This window comes from Cryptomeria japonica, chromosome 10, assembly GCF_030272615.1.
Source record: "Cryptomeria japonica chromosome 10, Sugi_1.0, whole genome shotgun sequence".
Taxonomy (NCBI): domain Eukaryota; kingdom Viridiplantae; phylum Streptophyta; class Pinopsida; order Cupressales; family Cupressaceae; genus Cryptomeria; species Cryptomeria japonica.
The window spans coordinates 463,256,300-463,280,950 of NC_081414.1; the positions used below are offsets into that span (position 1 = coordinate 463,256,300).

General features: G+C 38.4%; 1 protein-coding gene across 1 annotated transcript; it reads left to right on the forward strand.

Annotated features, from left to right (window-relative positions):
- The first annotated feature begins 19,559 nt into the window (after positions 1-19,559).
- LOC131859030 (uncharacterized) lies at positions 19,560-20,309 on the forward strand. The gene has a single exon (XM_059212541.1). The coding sequence runs from the start codon at positions 19,560-19,562 to the stop codon at positions 20,307-20,309; it is 750 nt and encodes a 249-aa protein (XP_059068524.1).
- The last annotated feature ends 4,342 nt before the right edge of the window (positions 20,310-24,651 follow it).

Sequence of the window (24,651 nt, forward strand, 5' to 3'; positions counted from 1 at the left end):
TCACTAATCCTTTTCCTAAAAAATCATTTGAGTACCTAAGAGACAGGTTAGGGGTTTATGCCCCTCTGACAGAGAACTAATTAATGTTATTTAGCATCAGCCTGGTATGCATTATCAGAGATATCATTCATTCTGACATTGATGTGGGGATGCTACTGCTCAGGGGGAGTAGTTAGCCTTGTGTTTCAGTGGTTTATGTTTTTGCTTTGATATTTTTGTCAGATTTTTGGCATTGATGTCAAAGGGGAAGAGATTAATGGGAAAAATAAAGCTTTACGAGATATCATAAACATGGGGAGTTTGGTCTTTGTTTCAGAACTTCATTTCTATATCTTTGTGTGGGTGTATGTTGGTTGTCTTCCATTGGGGGAGACATGTTTGGCATTTCTTGGCACTTGGATATTTTTCACATCTAGTGTTTCCATCAATGCCAAAGGGGGAGATTGTTGGCCATTTGGAGGAATTGATTATGTGTTGCATTGATATTTTTTCATTGATGTCAACACTAGTTATTTTGGATGCTTTACCGGCACCCTTCTGGTCCCGGTAGGTTGTTTGGTTTCTGGTTGGATTTGATCTAGTATGATTCAGTATGTTTGGGTTATGAAATTGTCTTATTCATGATCATGTTTAGTCAGTTGGTTTTGATCTAGTGATTGGATGCTATCCTGCTTACTGGAAAGCTTGGTTTGTTGTTTTGGCAAGGGTTTCACTAGTCGAGCTTTGATGAAGATCTTTGATGATATACATAAGTGGTGTTGGTGTGGTTTCTAGTGGAGATTCAAGATGCTGATGGTGATCATGTCCGAGACTTAGTTGATTGGGATTATTGCTTTGGCGTGTATGGACCTATATTGGGTCCCGGTATTATCTAGGTTATGGATCGACTTAATGTAACGTGTGGATTAGACCTCTCAATGTGTTTATGGGATGTCTTATGGGTTGGATATTATTTATTTGGTCTAAGGCTAACATGTTTTGTAATTATGTAATTGTTTTATTGTCTGGTGGCCGACCTGATTGTTTATGGTCGAGGGTTTGTATATATGATGTAAGATATCATTGTAGATCATATGGTATGGATGGAATGTAATAGCAGTGAATAATGTAATAATCATTTAGGCAGAGGATTTGGTCAATCATTAGTGATCGAGTTGGGTTTATGTAAGAGGATCTATTCCTCCAGTATTGAGCTTGACCGAAACTGTACTCAGGCATAAAAGATGTTATCTTTGCAGTTCATTCATTTCTCTGGATTGTAGTCTGGATTTCTATGTAGTCAGTGAGACTCCTTTTGTGATTAGCATTGTGCTCTAGGATGTTGGCCTTCTTGTAAGTGCATGCCCCTCAATTATAATTCACATACTTACTGCAGAAGTATTATCTGACTATGGGTAGGCTTCCCACTGTGATTTTTTCCTTTACCAGGTTTTCCACGTATAAATCTTGGTGTCATGTGGATGGTATTTATTCTCTAATTATTGTTTATGCTTAATTGGTTTATGCATTCCAGTATTGATCTTTTGGGTTTCGATATTAAAATTTTAATTGCTTGAGGTTCTGGTAATCTGGTGACAACTGATACAGCCCCCCCTCTCGGTTATCTTCCTGTTATTTGAACTGTCTAACATCAACTGCATGCCCCATGGGCATGATCCATATTGTTCTCAGTTCTACCACTTCCATTAGACATTGATCAATTTCTACCATGAAGCATATAGTGTCCTCATACTTCTCGACAATCTCCTTCGGGATCCTCTCTATACTCTGCATCATGCTTTGTAATGATTTGAAATAACACCATAGAATAGCTTTATGTGTTTGTCCATCACCCAATCCTTGTAAAGCTTCTTTAATCTGCACAACCACCAGTTTATCATATGCCCACTATACCTTACCTACACCAGGGATTTCATTCATGAAATAGAGTGCCAAACAGACAATCAAATTGCCAAACTTAAAGACGTGTTTCTTATCTTGCTTTATATTCTTCAAGTTGCTCTTCAATTCACTTATCAATACTCCGCACAAGTCATACAACTTGTTCTCCTTTAGAATTTGACATATTGCATAAATAGCAGTACCAGAGACTGAAATGGGTCTGCTAGATTGATATATCTTATAGCCATGCACCATGGACACAAATCTCACATCACACTCAACAATATCACTTATTGTCATAGATTTTTTGTCATTCTGTGAACCGGTTACCTCTGTCACAGTTGTGTTCTTCACATTTATCAAACCAGGGACTTCACTGGTAGCATTCAAACATGTTACTGCCTCGATAGCAGTCTTAGTATTATTGTATGGTTTTTCTAGCCATATAAATTCATCATGTACTCTTCTCACAATATACCTAACCTATTCGGGTTCATCAAAAGTCAAAAAGTTCACGAACTAGATGAAACCCTTATCTTGAAAAGATTTGAATTCAAGTTTAAGATTTCCCATACTGTCAATCATGTGCTTGGTGTATAGAGATAGCATCTCTACATTTCCAAGCTCCTCAATACTGCAGTGAATATATTTCCTAATTTCCTCAACATGTAATACCTTGTACGGAATAGATAAGAATGCACCATTTGGATCGTCTTCCATTGATTTGTATGGTTGCTTCTTGAATTGAGCCCTTTCCCTATCGGTTATCTTGATAACAAGTGGATTTTCCATACCAAAACCTGAAGATGTCATTATCGCAATCTAGGTTATGAACATATAGCTTCAAATTTTAGAAAATACCTTTTGACTTCAACCGGATGTAATAAATCTTTGTCGAATCTTCACAAGCTCTATTTTCACTGCACAAACTTCTTTGCCACACTCTTCTTCTCTTTCGCTTCACTCGCAATGTGAAAAATGAATGTTAAAGTGCCCTTTTTATCTTCTAAATACCTGGCTTTAAGGTGTAATAAATGCTCAACCCTAAAGTTCTTCTGGATGCCATGAAACTCATGAACATTGTACCAGAGCATCAAATCAACATCAATTCTTCTAGATATCACTCAGCATCATCTGCACAACCATTTACAGTCACATGCAACCATCTGCAATTGGTCACAGATCTCAAAAAGGGGTTTTTAAGGATCTGCATGAAAAGCTTCCCCCTAAGGCCAAAATGCCTTAGTTACTCTATGAATATCCAACACCGGAATTGGGTGCGGACCCATTTGCTGCATTTGAATCTTCCTTCTTCACCCACATCTTCTTGTGCTTCTCTTTGATCTCTTCAACCTTCTCTTTTCCCTTATTATCTTCTTTTTTCTTGTCTATCGAAGCATTCTTGCCCATATTCTTGCTTCTACAGTATTTTACGATATGACCAGATTTGTTGCAAGCATAACAAACAATGTTGTTTCTCTAATTAGGCCTTAAATTCCCTTGATTTCCCTTTGATCTGTATTAGTTAGAAATAGGTCCAAATATTCCACAAGCATAGCATCTTACATTTCTCATATATACCATACTTTAGTAATCAACAGACTTATGACCATACTTATTACAATTGAAACATTGGCCAGAGAATGATGTAGTATTCTGATTAGCTCTATTTCTGCATTGACTTGCCATATGACCAAATTTATTGCAAAAAAAAAATTTACCATTGAATTTATAAGCATTAGGTTGTCTTACCGGAGATCTCTTGTTCTTCTGATGATTGCTTTGACCAGATCCAGAGCTTTCTTCTTTCTCAAATCCAAGTCCTCCCATGTCACCTTTGTTCTTATGACTTTGTAGCATTTCATCCAGCTTGGTTGAGCTATCATTGAACTTTTCTTTATACTCATTACCAGTGGTAAGTTCATCTCTCAGAATTATGATCTATCTTTCAAGTTCTTGCTCATTATTTCGGGAATGTATCAATTCAAACTTCAACAGGTCAATTTCATGATTCAATCTGCAACATTCATCAAATGTGTCCTTCAATGAATGAGTTAGACTTTCTCCACTCTTCTTCATGTCTTCAATCTCCTTTGTCAACTTCATCACAATGGATTGCATTTCATTCTTTAGGATTGCATTATCTCTAGCAAGTTTTTCACATTCAAATATCTTGTCTTGATTATCAATGCATTGCTCTTCTTTCTCCTTAATTTTGTCCATCAACTCCTTTCTCTTCTCTTTGGATGTGTTCACTTGATCTTTCAATGATTCAATGAAATTTTCAGCATCACTCAAATTTCTTCTCAGATTACTTGCTTCTTTCCTTGCTACATCTATGTCTTCAAGTGCCACAATAAGTTGTGTCTACAAACCGGAGTCCATTGATTCAATCTCTCGGATCTTCCTCAAGCTATTAGGCTTGAAAGGAGGAACTAGGCTCTGATACCAATTGTTGGAATCAATGAACACTGAGAGAAGGGGTGAATCAATGTTGTGTAATTAACTTTCTTAAATTGTTTCTTTAACCACCAGATACAAATGAATAAAAGTAAAGTACAGAAACTGAATGCAAGCAAACACAAAACCATAACACCAAAATTTTTACGTGGAAACCCGAAAAGGGAAAAACCACGGTGGGATTGGAACCCATAATATAATATTGTGATCAGGAGTATAATAATATTACAAGAGGGGAATGCACATTCATTCAGGCACACTGCCTAGAGCTCACTGGTCAATTACAAAGAGGGCTACAACCCGAAGGAAAGCTCACTGCCTTACAAGTTATTACAAATAAGAAAAATAATGTCTGAGATAAATAGTAGAATCTACATATGCCAAAAAGAAGTTTCAGTTAAGCTCAAATAGCCTTCTACCACTGTTTTGTTTCTCTGCTCTGTTTTGTTGCTCTGTCATATACTAGAGCACAAGGACCTACAATCATACACACCAAACTTTGCATGATCTCTCATATAATCTTCTCTCTCTCCCATACCCTTATAAAATGCTCAAATAAATTGGTCTTATATATCTGCATCAACAAAATAAATTAATTCCCATGTCGGCTTCTAAAAACCGCATAACACACAACATAAAATGTGTAACCATAAGTTGGCTCAATCCAATTACCAATCCATATGTGCACCCAAATAAATTGATAACAAGCTTCACACATGTCAGTTAAATCACCTTGAACTCAAAACCAAACACCAAAATCACCCCAAAGATTCCACACAACACATTATACTAAAATAGCTCTATTCTTCCTGAATTACCGGTTACTGGATCTTCTAACTTGCATGAGAATCAATACCGAAAGCTAGAATTGTGAATCAGGTTGCCTCAAACATCTAACCATCTAACTCTTTCATCTCAATCAAAACTATGCAACCAAAATGGAGGTCTGCATAATGTATCCATACTTTGTATTCCACCTTCCATACTTAAGCAAAAATGAATATTAAAACTTCCCAAAAATTCTGGTAGATCAATTCTACATATACTAGATATGATATCTGATCTAACTTGCCATCAATGATAACCCTGAAACAACCTTCAAGCACAAATCTCTACTAGTGTAGTGTCTCTTTCCAATAGTTTAATCCTTCATTTGTCACTAGAGGATCAATGACTTCTTTACATAGTGGTTTTGTGGTACATATGTTGCATGTCGGCCATAAACTTTCATGGGCCTGTGTTCATGGCCTTGATGGAGAGATGGGATCTAGATCCATCTACATTCTTCCTGCCATTTGGAGAGATGACAATGACATTAGAGGATTTATACCGCATGCTCAGACTATCAATGAGAGGGAAGATAGTGAGATATTAGTCAAACCACTCATGAGAAGTATGAGGAGAGAGCAGATATACTACATTGTCACACCTACATGTGAAGAGACGAGAGGTCAAATTCTCATCTGATGGCTACCCCATCCAACTATTTTTGTTTCACTTATGAGGAGATTGATGGTTGCCATAGCTGCGCTAGTCCTATATCTCAATGGGCGAGGAAGTCCTATATAGGAGGCTTCACATACGCCATTCGCAAGATGGAGCACCGTACTATGTTTGAATGGGGATATAGTATGTTATCACATCTCTACCCTGGCTTATGAGATTATTCATATGTGGAGGGGAAGATTTTGATGATAGGCAACCTACTATAGATCTATATGTTCGAGCATCTTACATGTATGAGGCTAGGGGGGTTCCCAATTGATGTGGATATTAATGAGCCCCGAGTTCATGTGTATCCATGCATGAGAGCTTGGAAGAGGGTGACTTACTATATTGGAGAGTTGTGATTGATTTATTATGGTTGGATGACATTGTATGGAGACCCTATAGACAGATGGCCACTTGGTCAGGTTAGAAAAGGCAACTTCGACACTTGCAGCAGGGTCATCTTCTAAAGGGTTATCACAACTATATTGTCATTCTATTTCATTTTGATAGAATAATGAGATAGTTTGGTTTGGAGTGAGGTATTCCTACAACAGTATTGATCTACATATGAAACTCTCACAATTTTGTGAGTCATGTAGTGCCCAGACCTATGATGATAATGATGATGATGATGACGATGACGATGACGATGACGATGATGATGACGATGACGATGACGATGACGATGACGATGACAAATATGTGCCCCCACTCTAGGATGAAGCTAGGGTTTAGTGAATCTATTTAACATGGTAGGAGAGGAACTTCCCAAGCTCCATCTTTCCTTTGGACTACTTGAGAGGGAATCGCATTCCCTAGGTGAGATTAGTTTATTCACACCCTTAGGATAGAGGACATGAGGCCTCTGAGGAATTGATTGATAAGGATGAGCAGGATGAGGAGGATGATCAAGAGCACAAGGATGTGCTTGATCATCCAAGAGATGATACTAGAGCCATGGACCCTCCACCATGAGAGGATAGGGGAAAGGATGCAGCAAGAGATGAGGAGGAGGTGGTCTTATAGAGACTAAGCTCGAGGCTATGTAAGTCATCTCCATCAGAGACATATCCTAAGACATATAGGTAGTATGAGCATGGAGAGAGTAGTTGTGTAGTGCTATAGACTACCATAGCTCAGGCTCCCACCTCATCTAATCCTAATTAGTAGGAGGGGGATCCAGGTAAGATTTTTGTTTAAAGAATTAAATTTGAATTAGATTATATGATGATATATATGTATGACCATCTCGCTCTCTCTCTCTCTCTCTCTCTCTCTCTCTCTCTCTCTCTCTCTCTCTCTCTCTCTCTCTCTCTCTCTCTCTCTCTCTATCTCTATCTATCTCTCTCTCTCTCTCTACAACCACCGTGCAAGGATGGCGTGATTTTATCTGTCATGTGCTTGGAGAAATCATCACAACATTGTGCATTCCATAGTCCTTAGAGATCACATCTAGATTATAGCAAAGTGTTGGGCAACATGGGGATAATTTTGCAGTTAGGATAGAGCTAGAGCTCAAGAGAGAGGAGAGGAAGCGTCTATAGTGCGAGCTTTTAGAGGCCTGTATGGAATCATCTATGTATAGGGGTATAGTGATGGATCGGGATCAAAGGATCTCATCAAGGAGTCACTTGTGTTCCACCTCTACCTATCGACACACACCTGCGATAGGGACTAGAGGGCTCAAACAACCACCATCCATAGAGGTGGTGATATATAGACCATATTTTGTATTAGTGGGATGATCTATATTTTTTATATTAAAAAACTTATATATATATAGATTATGAAGATGATGATGATATTTTGTCTCAAATGTGTTCCTTTAATTGCAAAACAATGTGTCATATTTCTTTGATTAAAACTAACAAATTTGGAAAAGTTACATGTATGTCTAATTTAATACTCATGTGATTGATTGCTCAATACCTCCATGATTAAATTGATACATGTGTGATTTAACTAAACAACTAAGTTTTTAATTAAATGCTTAATTAAACACAACGTGATGTAATCTAACACAATACATAAAGAAAATTGCATGATAAGCTAGTATAACAAAAAGAAATTACACAATCAATTCAAGACAACCAAAACTTAATTTTTTTTATCAAGAATGAAGCAATACATATTAAATAGCAATTATCTAATACCATATGCTCTAACCAATACATACTAACATATCACACAATTAAGATGAAAAGAAAAGTAGAGAAAGAAAAGAATGGAAATTTCTAAGCATAATATAATGTCTATGAAGATGCATAGCATTTATGGGTTCCTTAAGAGGCATACCTTCCCTATTTTCTATTTTTTAAGAACTTGACCAATAGACATCGGTAATGATGTATGGTCCAAGCCAGTTCAAGCTAAAATTTCCTTTTTCTTCTAGAAAGCAACTCATGTTATGATGGTTCTCATAAAGCACCAAATCACATATGGAGAAGGAACATCGAATAACTTTGTCATTGTAGCTTCATTGTAAAGTCTTATGATAAGATTGAATATGCTCAAAAACCTTTATGCGTTGTTAACCAAGCATTTCAAGTTCTTGAAGGTATTGTTCTCGATAAGAATCATCATAGATTATCCCTTTAAGAGAGATTCTTAGTGAAATAATCTTAACTCCAAAGGCATACTTGCATCAACACCATAAACAAGATTGTAAGGAGTAGTACTAGTAGCTACATGAACATTTATTTGATAGGCCCAAAGAGAATAAATCATCTAAGTATTCCAATCCTTTCCATGCTTATTTATAGCCTTATGAAGAATTTATTCAATGATCCTATTAGAAGATTCAACTTGACCATTTGATTGAGGATAGTATGGTGTAGAAAAGTGATGTTGAATGTGATATTTCTCAAGGAACTTCTTCACATCTTTGTTCTTAAATGAGGTACCATTATCAGAAATCAAAATGGAAGGCATACCAAATTGATAGATAATGTTATCTAGAAATAAACTGATAGATTGCATCAGCGGTAGTGGATCGAAGAGGAAAGACTTCTACCAGCTTTGTAAAATAATCCATGGTAGTGATAATAAAAGTATTTCCTTGGGAAGGAGAGGGAATTTTTACCAATAAGATCCAAACCCCACAAGGAAAAGAGCCAAGAGGTCACTTGCGACCTCAGTTCATGTGCAAGAGCATGAATCAAATTGTTATGTTATTGACATTGATGACACTTTTTGACAAAGGCAAAGGAAGATTTTTCCATAGTTTGACAATAGTATCCCATTCAGAGCAACCTTTGAACCAAATTCCCCCTACAAGAATGTGCCTCCTCAAGTGCAATATGGATCTCAATTTTGTTGAGACAATGAAGAAGACCATTATAACCCCTTCTATAAATTACATTATAAATAATAATGTATCATGTAGTGAGGTTACAAATTCTAGCTCTAGTGTTTTTACTAGTAGAATCCATAAAAGTACCATCGATCAAATATCATGATATATGAGAGTACAATTGATCAAAATCTAAAGAATAACAAAAAGCCACATCACTAGGACTATCAGTAATAGCCAGAGAAGAAAGATTTTGAATAATGAAATTATAATATACTATAGGATGTTCAAGGGATATGAGGGAAGTTGCACTTGTCATCGCATCTGCATGTCAATTGCCTTTTCGAGGGATAGATTCTATGGTGTAAGAAGTTATCTTCTCTAGCAATGATAAGTCCAAGTCATGATATGGTGATAATTTGTCTTGTTTGTCTTAATAGGTTCCCGTAACTTGTCTTATAACCAACTATGAATCACCATAGATACACAAATGTTGAACATGAAGAGATAAAGCCACTTTTAGACTAGAAATAAGGGCTTTATACTCAGTGATATTGTTAGTACAAAAGAAATTGAGACAAGAAGATAAAGGGATTGGTTTTCTTGAAGGTGGTCTTAAAATGACACCCATTCTAGAACTAGTTCGACACATAGATCCATCAAAGTACAATTCCCAATTATTATCAATATCAATAGGAAGAGCGAAGTCATCCAGAAAGGAATACTGGTTAGGTAAGGTAAGAGGGGAAGGAGCATCAACCAAATGGTTAGTTAAAGCTTGTGCTTTGATTTCTTTTTGAGAAACAAACTTAAAGGTCAAATTCAATTAACATCATAACCATTTTGCTAAGTGTCTTGAAAGATCAGTTTTAGAAAAGAGATGTTTTAAAGGATCAAATTTGATGATAACATGAATCTCAACATTCAAAAGATAATGTCTCAACTTCTGAGTTACAAAAAAAAGAGCAAGACATTGCATGTTGGCATTATGTGAACCGGTATGAGGACATAATGACATTATATGTTGTCATTATGTGAACCAGTATGAGGACATAATGACATTGTATGTTGTCATTGATGTCAATATGCTAAAGAGGAGAGAACCGGTATATATGAGAACCGGTATAACACTGTGAACCGGCATTTGTGCCAAAGTGAAGCGGTGTGTTTGTTCAAGGTGAACCGACATATGGTTATGGGAACCGGCACATGGAAGCTTTGTATGACTACCGGTTGGTAGTCTCAACTTTAGGGTTTCCAGTTGAAGTGCTTCAAGCCTGTGTTGCTCAACTAGTGACTTTGTGTGATGAGTTAGCATGGTAACAAAGAACAAATCATGTTGTCATGTAAGCCTTGTGTGCATGAAGGATCTTGCATGAAGGAGATTATTCCCATCTACCTCGGGAATGTGTGAAGCCTGTAAACGGTGATAACGCATGATGGGTTATCAACCACCATGAAATCGGTGGAAAATGAACGATGGAGAATGTCTTGAGATTGGATCAAGACTGTTGCATTTAATGCAGTGTGCTCAACAGTCAGGATTGAACCGTTTGAAATCCTTAACCTAACAGGTTTAGGGTTTATGCTACCGACCTATCTGTTTTCCTATAAGGTCGATGTTGTGTTTCTTTCTAAGGTTGTTGGCAAAAGTTGTGTGTGAGTATCCAAGTGAAGGGATACGTGATTCTTGCCAGACCAAAAGAGTGAAGTGATACCTGCAGAGTGTAAGTGCAGAAGGTGAAGAGGAGTGAAAGTGGATCTGCATTGGCATTGAGTGTTGTTACCAGATCATTGTAATACCTGTTGATCTCTAGCCACTTCAATAGTCAGGAAATCCCTTAACAGGGTAGCTTTAACTGACTTGTTGTAAATCCTTTAACAGGGTGACTCAAAACCATTGAGTTCTTGAAATCCTCTAACAAGGTAACCTTTAATAGGGTTTAACCCTTAACCGGGTATTCTAGCCATCCCTTAACCGGGTGATCTAGTTGTTTACATATATGTCTTTGATGTTAGTTTACCTATTCATGCACTAGGATGAAATGGAAATGAAGTATTAGATTGTGTGAGAAGATAAGTGTCAACCAGTTTATGCTTGTCTCAGTTATTCTGGGTTTTGCTAGTTGTACTCTGTTTAAGACCCATGTTACTGTTTGTCTATAAAAGCACAGTGTCTGCTGACAAACCGGTTTAGGATTGTGATTTTTGTCTGTACTGATTCACCCCCCCTCTCAGTACCGGTTTGGTACTATCCGTTCATCATTGAGTTATCAATTGGTATCAGAGCGTACTCCAGGTCCTCTATGTTACAAGCTTAACCACTTGAGGTAAAGATCCCAATCTAATGATGAAGAGGGAAGGTCCAAAGTTCAACAGAGAAAATTTCAGTATATGGAAAGACAGAATGAAGATATACATCAGAAGCATGGGTGCTCAACACTAGAGTTATGTTGAGAATGCCTATGTTGCTCCTACTGGTACTCTCACCGATGACCAAAAGAGAGAGATGCATGAGAATGGGCAAGTCATGGAAGCCCTAATTAGTAGTTTATCTGACATTGAGTTTATTGATGTCCAAGATAAGGTAAATCCCAAAGAGGTATGGGATACTCTTGAAAATATCTATGGCGGTGATGAGCATGTAAAACAAGCTAAGGAAGAAAGCCTTAGAGGGAAGTTTGAAGATATGCAGATGGTTGAAGGTGAGACCATTCAACAATATGGAATAAGAATCAAAACCGTTGTTGGAGATATCAAGAGTGCAGGTGGTAAATAGAAGATTTCATTGTGGTGAGTAAAGTCCTGAGATCCTTATTACTAGTCTATGCAATAAGGGTTGCTTCTATTCAGGAGTTGAGATCAATAGACAAGACTAAGGGATCCCTAGACTCCATCATTGCAAAGTTGACAACCTATGAACTAAACAGTTTTGATGGCAGTGTTCAAAAGACTAAATCAGCTTTTAAAGCTTCTATTGTACCATCCAAAAAAGGAAAAGAAGCTAGCACTAGCGGTGAACCAAGATAGAGCAGAGAAATGGATGATGAGGAGATTTTGATGGCATTTGAAGCTCTTCTTGCCAGGAAACTTCCTAAAGGAACTAGCAAATACAGAGGTAAGCTCCCTTTGAAATGTTTTTCTTGTAACCGAATAGGACATATTGTTTAAATTTTCCTAATGGCAACAACAAGGACAAACCGGAAAGGTTCAAGAAATTCAAAGGAGGAAACTAGAGAAACTGTTTTGTGGTAGTTGATGAAGGTGTCATGGATGAAGAATCAGAAGATGAAGAAAATGAAGATATTGTGTTTGTTGCTGTCAAGGAAGATGTGTCAAACAAGAAGGCTCTTGTCTCCCGGTTTGATAATTCCAATGAGTGGATTATTGACATTGGTTGTTCTCACCATATGACTGGTGACCGGAGCAAGTTTCTATCCTTGGAAGAGTATGATGGTGGTGTGGTTCGCTTTGGTAATGATGCACCATGCATGGTCAAAGGCAGAGGGTCCATCTCTCTGAATGGAAAGAGTAGTGCTAACAATGTGTATTGGGTTGATGGTCTCAGACACAACCTTTTGAGTGTTGCCCAGCTGAATGACAGTGGTCTCAATCTGGAATTCAAGAGTGGAGTGTGCAGAATCAAAGGAAAGAATAGTGAATTGGTGGCCACCGACATGCAGACCAAAGGTAACCTATTTCAGTTGAATGCAAATATAAGTACATGTCTTATGGATAAATTTGATGATAGCTGGATATGGCATAGGAGACTCTGCCATGTAAACTTTGATAACATTGTGAAGGCTAGTAAGATCAAGGCAGTTAGAGGGTTGTCGGTGCTAAGCAAATCGGATATTACCTTGTGTAGAGAGTGTCAATTAGGGAAAATGTCTTCCTCAACCTTTAAAGGTAAATCTTTCACTGCTGACAATTTGCTTGATCATGTGCATACTGATTTGTGTGGTCCTATGAAAACTAGGAGTGTGTAGGGTGATAGGTACTTCATGATTCTCACTGATGACTGCTCAAGAATGATGTGGGTCACATTCTTGAAAGATAAGTCTGAAGCTTTTGTAAAGTTCAAAGCTTTTAGAGCTTTAGTAGAGAAGGAAAGCGGTAAAAGAATCAAGTGCCTGAGAACTAATCAAGGAGGGGAATTCACTTCCAGTGAATTCAACAAGTACTGTAAAGAACATGACATCAAGAGACAACTGTCTACCCCCCAGACTCCACAGTAGAATGGCCTAGCAGAGAGGAATAACCAGACTATGGTTGAAGCAGCTAGAACTATGTTTATTCAAGGAAACGTAGCCCACACCTTTTGGAGAGAAGCAGTGAGCACTGCAATCTACACAATGAACCGGGTACTCATCAAGAAAGGTAAGGATAAAACTCCTTATGAGTATTGGACTGGTAAGACACCTGTGGTTAGCTACTTTAGAGTATTTGGTAGAAAATGTTACATGAAGAGGAGCGAACACCAGAGCAAATTTGATGTGAAATGTGATGAGGGAATATTCCTAGGGTATTCCAGCAAGAGCAAAGCTCTCAAGTGTTTCAATAATAGGACTCAAAGAATTATGGAAAGCATCAATGTAAGAGTTGATGAAACCTCTGAGAAAACTGAGGAAACTGGTAGTGAGCAAGTGGAAAATGAACCGGTTGTAACCTTCTGGGAACTGGTTATCAGTCAACCGATTACCAATAACAGTGTTCCTACACCGGTAGATGTAGATACTGATATTGATGGAGATGAGGATGAAGAAGAAAAGCAAGAGGAATCTATCAAGACCATTCCTTGATATGTCAAGCTGAATCATGATCCTAAGTAGATCATAGGAGATAATGATGCAGGAATCCTTACAAGAAGAAAGGTCAGAGAAAACTCATGTATGATCTCTGAATTTGAGCCTAAATCATTCAAAGAGACACATAAAGATGAAGATTGGATCAAAGCAATGGAAGAGGAACTTGACCAGATAGAGAAAAATGGTACATGGTCTTTGGTACCCAGATTGGAGCATAAAAATATCATTGGTACCAAATGGGTTTTCAAAAATAAGTTGAATGAGGATGGCATAGTGATTAGAAACAAAGCCAGACTGGTGTGCAAAGGATATACACAAGAAGAAGGAGATGACTATGGAGAAACCTTTTCTCCTGTAGCCAGATTGGAAGGAGTTTGCATGCTTCTTGCATACGCAGCTTTTAAATGATATAAAGTATATCAAATGGATGTAAAATTTGCATTCCTAAATGGTGTACTTGAAGAGGAAGTGTATATAGAGCAACCAGATGGGTTTGCCCTATCTAAAGATAGTGACATGGTGTGTAGGCTACATAAAGCCTTATATGGTCTAAAGCAGGCACCTAGAGCATGGTATGAATGCCTGCACTCCCATCTTGTGAAGATTGGATTTGAGAGAACAAGCGAAGATAGCAATATCTACTTGAAGTCTGAAGGAGATCAGATCCTAATCTGTGAGGTATTTGTTGATGACATTATCTTTGGTGGAGATGACAAGATGAGTCATGAGTTTGTAGATGAGATGAAGAAAGAGTTTGAGATGTCACTCATAGGGGAGATTAAGTTCTTCATTGGACTATAGATCCAGCAGATGAAAGATGGAATCTTTATCACTCAGTCCAAGTATGTCAAAGAGGTGTTGAAGACCTTTGGCATAGAAGATAGCAAACCGGTTGGTAAACCGATGGTGACCGGTTGTAAACTATCCAAAGAGGACAACTCAGCATTGGTTGATGAGAAGAAATACCGATCAATGATTGGTAGATTGCATTATGTAGTGCATAGCAGACCAGATATTGCACATGTAGTTGGCATTACTACAAGGTTCTAGAAAAGCCCAAGAGAATCCCACTTGGTTGCAGTCAAGCAGATTCTTAGGTATCTGAAGGGAACTATTAACTATAGGTTATGGTACCCATACAATAATGATTTTAACCTGAAAGTATTCACAGATGTTGATTGGGCTGGTAATATAGATGACTGAAAGAGCTCAACCAGTGGTGCATTCTTTCTCGATGGTAGACTGGTCTCATGGATGAGTAAGAAGCCGAGTTGTATCTCTTAGTCTATAGCAGAAGCAGAGTATGTTGTAGCTTTCATGAACTGCACTCAGACAATTTGGATGAAGCATGTATTAAATGGCTTCAAAGTTCCTGTATCTGAACCGGTAAGTATATTTTGTGACAATACTAGTGCAATTAACATCTCCAAGAATCCGGTTTTACATTCAAGAACCAAGCACTTTGAGCTTAAGTATCATTTCTTGAGGGAAAAGGTTCAGAACAAAGAGATTGCATTGGAACATGTTTCCAGTAAGGAGCAATTAGTAGACATATTCACTAAGCCTCTCCCAAAGGCTACATTTATGTACTTAAGAGGTGAATTAGGGGTGCTTCCCCTTTAGGAGGTGAACTAAAGGTATATGCTCCACATCAGTCAGGTATTGCATAGTCAAATTTTTCTTCAGGATTGATGTGTTGAAGGATGCTACTCCTCAAGGGGAGCAGCATAATGGAACAGGGAAGCTTGTGCCTCCACTTTGGCATTGTTATCAAAGGGGGAGAAGAAGAGAAGTGGAGAAGATATCTGCAGAAATTGGGGGAGAAGATGTGAAGCGGAGAGATATCTTTGTATATTGCCATCAATGCCAAAGGGGGAGATTGTTGGCATTAGGTGAACCGGTATGAGGACATAATGACATTGTATGTTGTCATTGATGTCAATATGTTGAAGAGGAGAGAACTGGTATATATGAGAACCTGTATAACACTGTGAACCGGCATTTGTGCCAAAGTGAAGCTGTGTGTTTGTTCAAGGTGAACCAGCATATGGTTATGGGAACCGGCACATGGAAGCTTTGTATGACTACCGGTTGGTAGTCTCAACTTCAAGGTTTCTGGTTGAAGTGCTTCAAGCCTGTGTTTCTCAACCAGTGACTTTGTGTGATGAGTTAGCATGGTAACAAAGAACAAATCATGTTGCCACGTAAGCCTTGTGCATGTGAAGGATCTTGCATGAAGGAGATTGTTCCCATCTACCTCGGGAATGTGCGAAGCCTGTAAATGGTGATAACGCGTGATGGGTTATTAGTGATGAGGCTAGGATGTGTTATTTTTTTTACCCTTAATTTGCCACTATTTGTCATTCCTATGGTATCCATGTCATTCCTGTCACCATTTGGTAAGGAAGGAAAGAGAGAATTCAATAAATATGAAAGAAAAGTCAAAACCAAAATTATGAGCGGAAACCGTGGTTATTTACTAACTCAATTGTTTAATTGCCATAACAGGGGATCTATAGGTGGACAGGTACTTGGAAGAAAGGATTTCTTGGTGCATGGATCATGTGAATGAGAGAACGACATGAAAGTGATCTATTTTTAATAGATAGTTTCGGTATAATCTTGAAATGGCATAGACTTGTTGAAGTTGTTATATTGTTTTGATTCGATGGCCTGCGGCCCTAGATTAGTTGATGGATATCATTTTGTTTTGTATAAAACAAGTTTCATGGTTACAATCCCATAATCAGTTAGAGACAATATTAGTAAGCAATGTTATATAAATATGTATGGGATTGTTCAAAAGGATAACCAGATAATATATGAAAAACATTGTTGTTCCAATTATTATTCTCTGATTGCGAATGCATGGTTTGAAGTAACAAGCGTTGATAGTTTCAGCACTTGGTGATCGAGAAGGCAGGGCCCCCTTGCTCACGTTATCAGGTGACTTCGTTGTAAGTGTGAAGTGAGTAATTTTATGTTCTATTTGTGTGATTTGTATTTATTGTTTATAATAATAATTGTGTGATTTTGTAAACAGCTTAGTTTAGATTCAACGTAGTATTGTTTGAAGGAATTGTGAGTTTGCATAATATTTAATAATCCACACAATAGGACATCTTTTTGTTTGATTTGTAATTCACAAGTCTAATCAGAAATTGTAGGATAAGGAAAATATCTCAATTCATAAATCAAGTTATATCCTTCTAAACTTATGTTTGATCTGATTGAATGAGCTGTGATTTAGAATTCTGATACTTGGACAAATACACATTTAAATCAATAGGTTGTGACTCATAATTTTGGTATTCTTGCATACTGTTCCACTTCCTATCACTACCGTGACAGGAAGTAGAACCATCTTATTTTCACTAAAAAGTTGAATGTTCTAAGTTGGTGTTTATAAGGTAGGTGTTTAAGTAAAGAGACTTGATTGAAAGTGTGTGACTTAAGTTTAAATATTTTAAGTGTGAGATTTAATTTGTTAGTGAATGAGCCTTAGATTTGTTCTTGGAATAAGCGTGTAAATTAGAAATGCATTCATAATCACTTAACATACAATCTTCATCCCTTGAGAAAATAGCCTCTATACCTCTCATCAGTTTACGAATCCCGGATTGACACTTTTAGGTGTAACTGAGGGTGCTTGCATCAAATTAGTCCTAAGTTAATCCAAAGAATCAAACCACAGTTTTACCCTACATTTTTGGCACCACTGTCAGGGAGAGGTATTAAAGGTGTTAAGCCATAGAAAGTTAAGATAGGAACAGTGCGCCTTAGTGAAAGCTTGAACAATTGTCGACCTTGCTTGAGCTAGTACCTTAGGTTTGCATTGTAGTAATTCATCTAGGTGCATGAATAGAGCTAGAGATAGTAAAGGTAGATTTGTTAAGAAGCAAGAGTCAACTTCAGAAAAATCAAAAAGTAAGTCCAAACTTTTGAGTCCTCAAACATCTTTCAAAGGGAAACAAATAAAAAAAGAGAACTCGCAACAAGAAATACAACCGAAAGGGGAAGTCAAAGACAATAAAGAAGTTGATGGTCCATTAAAAGACATGTCTAGTGAACCCGATCTAGAAAAATGCACCATTGAGTCTACTCTTGTAGAGGCTCCAGTGGAGCAATCTCTAGAGTCCTTAGAGGAAGCATATCAAAGGGTTGCCAAACAGTTCAACGAGTCCTATGACTTAAGTGCAGGTTCATCTTTGGTAAATAACAAGCCAACTATAGTTGCTTATACTCCTTTGGCAATAGACATCATGGGTGATGCTAATAATAATAATGGGGAAAACTTGGGTGGACACTTGAGAGGTCAAAACCAAGGTAATAATAATGAAAGGGCATTAGTAAACAATGAACCTATTGCTTTTGAGTTCCCCATTGAACACCCAGATGAGGAAACCCCCATGAAAAACATTCCTCGTTCTGCATTACCTATTTGCCATGGTTTATCTATTGAAGATCCTGATATATTTTTGTTTGAATTTGAAGTCCTGTGTAACAGCTATGATTACAGGCATGATGCTCAAAAGCTTAAACTATTTCCAGCTACACTCAAGGATGGAGCATTGCGATGGTTTATGAGCCTGCAAAACATCCGAACTTGGGATGAGATGAAATGGCTGTTTATGGACAAATATCAAGATTACTACAAAACCAAAGACATGTGGGATGAAGTCTTTCACATGAACCAAAAGGAGGATGAATCCGTGGAAGATTACCTAGAATGTTTCATATTCAGTCTTCAACGATCAAGACAACCAGGACTCACTCCTGACACTACTAAAATGTTATTTCTTATAGGAATAAGGGATGAGACTATGGATGCTTTAAATTTAATGGGTAAAGGAAATATTTCAAAATTGAGTTTTGATGATATTATTAAAATTTGCAGGAATTACTCCAAGTCTCAACGTCCCCTAAGGAGTCACTCCAGTAGGTTACCTACTTCAAGAGGAGTATCAGGTATTTCGAAATGTGAAATAGGTAATCTACTCGAGGATCTTAAAACCAATTTATTAAATCATATGCGAAAATAGATAGACACTTTGTATACCCACAAGAAACAGGAAGAAGCAGAAAAGGCTTTAGCAGTATATTGTGCTACATGTTGTAAAAAGCATGGTCCTAAGGATTGTCCATATAATAGAATGAATATTTCATCCCTAGAGGAGGCAAGTAACCATTCTACCTTAAGACCTCTTCCAGAAGGACTAGCTAGTATGGAATATGCTGAGGAACCTGTATATTTTATGGCCCCACAACGTCCTTTTCCGCCAAGAGCAATGCAGCCAGGTTTCCCTAATGAGTATTTTCCTAGTCAAAGTCAAACCTTTCCCAATTCAAATATATGGTATGGGGGCTGGCAACAACCTTCATCCTATCCTTAGTGGTCCCAAAATTATTAGTTCGGAACACAACCGTGGCAACAGGCATGGAGGCCGCATGCACCACCACCTACATCATATCCACAACCATACCCCCAACCCTATCCACCTCAAACTCAATTTCCACCTCCACCTTTAATAAATCCTTATCAACAACCACAACAATTCCTTCCACCTATTCCATCATCCTCCTCTAATCCACTACCTAACCCACCACAACCACCAAAGCCAACATCAATGCCCACTCAACCAAATCCCAATCCTAATAATAAGCCATCCCAACCCGTGTATAATAATGAGGTGGCAGGTTATCCCACTTATCTGGTTAATATAGTAGAACTAGAAGGAGTGCAATTGGGGTTGGGAAAAGCCCTCCAAGGTCCCACAATCAGAGAAATAAATGAAGAACATGAAGCGGAGTCCGAAAAAGAACCTCCATTTCCTGACCGGTTGCTTTCTAAACCTATACAAAAGGAACCTACGCAAACTGAATTCGATCTCATTAATGAACTCTACAATGTTAACATTAAGATTCCTTTGTTGCAAGCTATCAAGGATATTCCGGTGTATAATAAAATAGTTCGAGAGTTATGTACACGAAGGAAAAAGAAGAAAGAAGATCCAAAAACTGTTCAAGTTATTGGGCAATTGGTGGATCTTATGCTTGGCAATTTGACAATTCCCAAATATGCAGATCCCGGAAGCCCAGTAATCCAGGTAAGCATTGGTAAGATTACTATTCCTAATACACTTGTGGATTTGGGTGCTGAAATTAATGTAATGACTAACGAGACCAAAACAAAATTATCTCTTGAAGGACTTAGGCCCACACCTACTGTTCTCCAGATGGCTGATCGTTCACTGGTCAAGCCTGAAGGGGTTATTGAAGATGTGGTCCTTTCTATTGATTCATGGGACTTTCCAACTGACTTTATGATCTTGCAGCCGAAAGTTAAGTTGGGGGGATATCCCTTAATCTTAGGATGACCTTGGCTAGCTATTGCTAATGCTTTTATCAATTGTTGGTCAGGTAATATGGTTATCTCTAATGGAGAACAAACTAAGCAAATAACATTGTATCCACCTGCTCAACCCCTGCTAGAAATGGAAGATCCTACTTGGATTGATAGTGACTTGGAAGATTCCTTACCAATCGTAACTATTGAACAAGCATATGATTTTGAAGAACCCACAGAGGATAACCTTCTTGTTAATTTTCTTCAAAATAGGTATGGGACAAATGACATTTTGGACAACTTGGTTCTTCCTTTGCATATAACTACTAGTTGTCCCTTTGGAAGTTTTCCTCTAGTAGGTGGTTCTCAGTCCATTCAATACTTTTTAATATTACATCAATTGTTACCTCACCAGTGTTTGTACAGTCCATTACTATCTTTAGACAGTCATGATTCATCGCAAGTGTTAGCTCTGGATTCCCCTATACAATCGCAACCTATGGAGATTTTACCGGGTCGCACCCTTAATATTAATCCACAGTTAAGCCCAGAATAGATTAAGGACCTTATTACCATGCTTAGGGGCAATAAAGCCACATTTGCTTGGGAGTACCAAGATATGCATGGTATCCATCCTGACACTTGCACACATTACATTTACATTGAAGAAGGGAGTCATCCTGTCAGACAGTCACAACGAAGACTTAACCCTGTTTTGTGGGACATAGTCAAGGAGGAGCTACAGAAATTGTTAAATGTTGGTTTCATCTATCCTATTTCGGATAGCAGGTGGGTATCTCCTCTAGTAGTGGTACCAAAGAAAAATGGTAAGTGGCGTATTTGTGTTGATTACAGAGCTTTAAATAAAGCAACTAAAAAGGACCATTTTCCATTACCATTTATTGATCAAGTTTTGGACACTCTTGCAGGGAAACAATTCTTCTCATTCTTGGATGGATTTAGTGGATATAATCAGATCTGCATAGCACTTGAAGACCAAGATAATACCACCTTCACTTGTCCCTGGGGGAGATTTTCCTACAATGTGTTGCCATTTGGATTATGTAATGCCCTAGCTACCTTTCAACGGGCTATGCTAAGTATTTTTGCTGACCTTGTGAATGATTGTGTAGAAGTTTATATGGATGACTTTACAGTTCACGGCAATACTTATGAAGAGGCAAAAGAAAACTTAGAGAAAGTGCTTAAAAGATGTATAGATACTAATCTATCTTTAAGTCATGAAAAGTGTCACATCCTTATGACTGAGGGCATTGTGTTAGGACATTTCATTTCTTCTAAAGGTATTCAAGTTGATCCTAAAAAGGTCCAGACAATTCAAGACCTACCTACACCATCCAGTCCAAAAGATGTTAGGAGCTTTCTTGGCCATGCTGGTATTACCGATGATTTATTCAAAATTTTAGCAAGATTGCCTCTCCTTTGTTTGCTCTTTTAGCTAAAGATGTTGTCTTTTCTTGGACGCCTGAGTGTCAGGAGGCTTTCAAGACTATTAAAACCAAGCTTGTGACCACCCCAGTCCTTAGGGATCCAAATTGGGAATTGCCATTCCACATCCATACTGATGCCTTTGACTCTTCTATGGGCACAGTGCTTGGACAAAAAGAAGACAATCTCTTTTATTCTATTTACTACGTCAGCAAGAATTTCACCAGTGCAGAGGTGAATTATACGATAAGTGAAAAGGAATTTTTAGTTGTTGTTTATGCTATTAATAAATTTCATCAGTATATTACTGGATATAAAGTGTTTGTTCACACAGACCACTTGGCAATTCGCTTTCTAATGAATAAGCCAGTAGTCACTGGCAGAGTCATTAGGTGGTTGCTTTTATTACAAGAATTTGATGTCACTATACTTGATAAGCCTGGTCAAGAAAATGTGGTTGTAGATTTCCCATCCAGGTTGCAGCTGCCGGACAATGAACCAACTCTAGTTGATGACACCTTTCCAGATGAACACCTCTTTGCTATCTCCACAAAGAGTCCCTGGTTTGCTGATATTGCCAACTACTTGGTCACATGCAAGTTTCCTCCTCACTTCTCACCTCATGAACGTCAGAAGTTGGTGGGCCTTAGTGGACAGTATACTTAGATTAATGGTCTCCTCTTTCACACCAGCATTAACAACATCATGCGTAGATGTGTACCTGAGGAGGATGTCTTTGACATTCTTTGAGCTTGTCATACTGAACCATGTGGAGGACACTTTGCTGCTCAGAGAACTGCTCAGAAGATTCTCACTGTTGGGTATTATTGGCCTACAATTCATAAGGATTGTAAGCGGTATGTTCATCATTGTGATCAGTGCCAGCGGATGGGTCATCCTACACACTCCGATGAGATGCTATTACACCCTCAGCTATCTCTGGAACCCTTCAAGAAGTGGGGCCTTGATTTCATAGGTCCTATAAATCCACCTTCTCGGAGCAAAGAATATATTCTTGTTTGCACAGATTATGTCACCAAATGGGTTGAAGTCATTGCACTCAAACATGCATGAGACACTAAAGTGGCTGACTTTCTATATTCAGAAATTTTCACTCGCTTTGGTGTTCCTTGAGAAATCACTACAGATCAAGGACCCCAGTTTACTTCAGAACTTATTGCTGCTCTAGTCAAAGAATATGAGATCCGTCACCGGAAGTCCACTCCTTACCATCCCCAAGCTAATGGACAAGTTGAGGTCACCAACAAAGAGCTTGAGAACATTCTTACCAAGATGGTTGCTCTTCATAAGTGTGATTGGGCCATGCGGTTTCCTGAGGCTATATGGGCCTACCACACGACGTGGAAGACCACTACAGGTCTGACCCCTTACAAACTTGTTTATGGTAAGAAGGCAGTTCTTCTAATCGAGTTTGAAATTAAGACTCTACAAACTATGTCACAACTCAGCCTAAGTCTCTCTAATGCCCATAAGGACCACATTGCCCAACTACAATCTTTAGATGAACTTCGTCAGGATGCGCTCTTTCACACAGAGGTCATCCAGAACCAGTGGGTTCTATGGCATGATCGACATATTTGCCAACGATCCTTTCAACCCAGGGATTGGGCACTCTTGTAAGACTCCCAATTTCAGGATTTCAAAGGCAAGTTTCATACAAGATGGCTGGGACCTTACGAAGTTGAGCATGTATATGATAACGATGCTATTCAACTCTGCACTGTGGATTCTGAACGGCGCAAGCTCCTCGTTAATGGTCACCGCTTCAAGCTGTATCGAAAACCTCTTTCAAAGGAAGCCTTCTTTCTTGATGTGGCTAAGGAACTCACTATAGTTCCCTTTGGCCTCCTTCAAAATTGAATAAAAAGATTATAAAAAAAATAAAAATAAAAGATCCAATAGTGAAAACCTATGGGCGCTATTGGCCAGTTGGCAGCTAAAAACCGGCTTCCCGGTGGTTGTCCACTACTAAATAATCTTAGGTATGAAAATCAATTTTTCGATGCCCCTAGGAGGCGATAGACTGGAAATCGGGTCTCCGGCGGTTTATTGTCGAAACACCAAAAAAAAATAAATAAATAAATAAATAAAAATACAAATGTCCGCTCAGACTTGGACTCCTACGCCTTCCTGTCATTTTTCGGCCAGGAATGTCCTCTCTTCTTCCTCTCATTTTTCTGGTAGGAAGTCCTTCTTGCCCCATCCACGTTCGTGCCATGCTGGCCTGGTGTCTTCCATGGGCATGTTTCCCATCCTCCACGTGTTGGGTCATGCCTCTCTTTATTTCGCCTGCGGATGCAATCTTTCTTTATGATTTGTGGCTACTTGCTCTCGTGTGACGTCCGATCTACTAGCTCCACTTCAGCTTCCAGTCACATCCTCCGTACTTAGCGCTCCTTGCCATCTCTTGTCATCAATGGCCTCGGTATTCAGTAATGGTTTTGTTTTGTTTTTCTTTCATTTATTTATTTTATTTCCTATTTTATTTTCCTCTACCCTATGGTGACATGCCCGTGGATGGGATTGCTGCTTAGCTGGGGGGACGTTGTGTTGTCGATGTGTCTCAGTCGTCATAATATCTCCGTCATCCCTTAAAAGCCTTTCCTTGTCATCATTGCCTTGTCTGTCTTATCTCACCCTCATGATTGTAACTTTCCGTCACTATTTCTCACATAGTGGTTTTGGTAAAGTTTTGAAAAAACTCTGTTACAGCCCCGTCACCATTTTCCTACATAGTTAGCGGTTTGGGCGAAGGCGATTTCCACAAGACTTTGTGTCACAATCATGGTAGGAGAATAGCGTCCTCGGTATGAGCCTTCGATGATGGATGAATTAAGGGACCCGAAAAATGCAGAGGCGTATAAGGTCTTTAAGCAAGCTAGATGGGATGTGTATTTTAAATG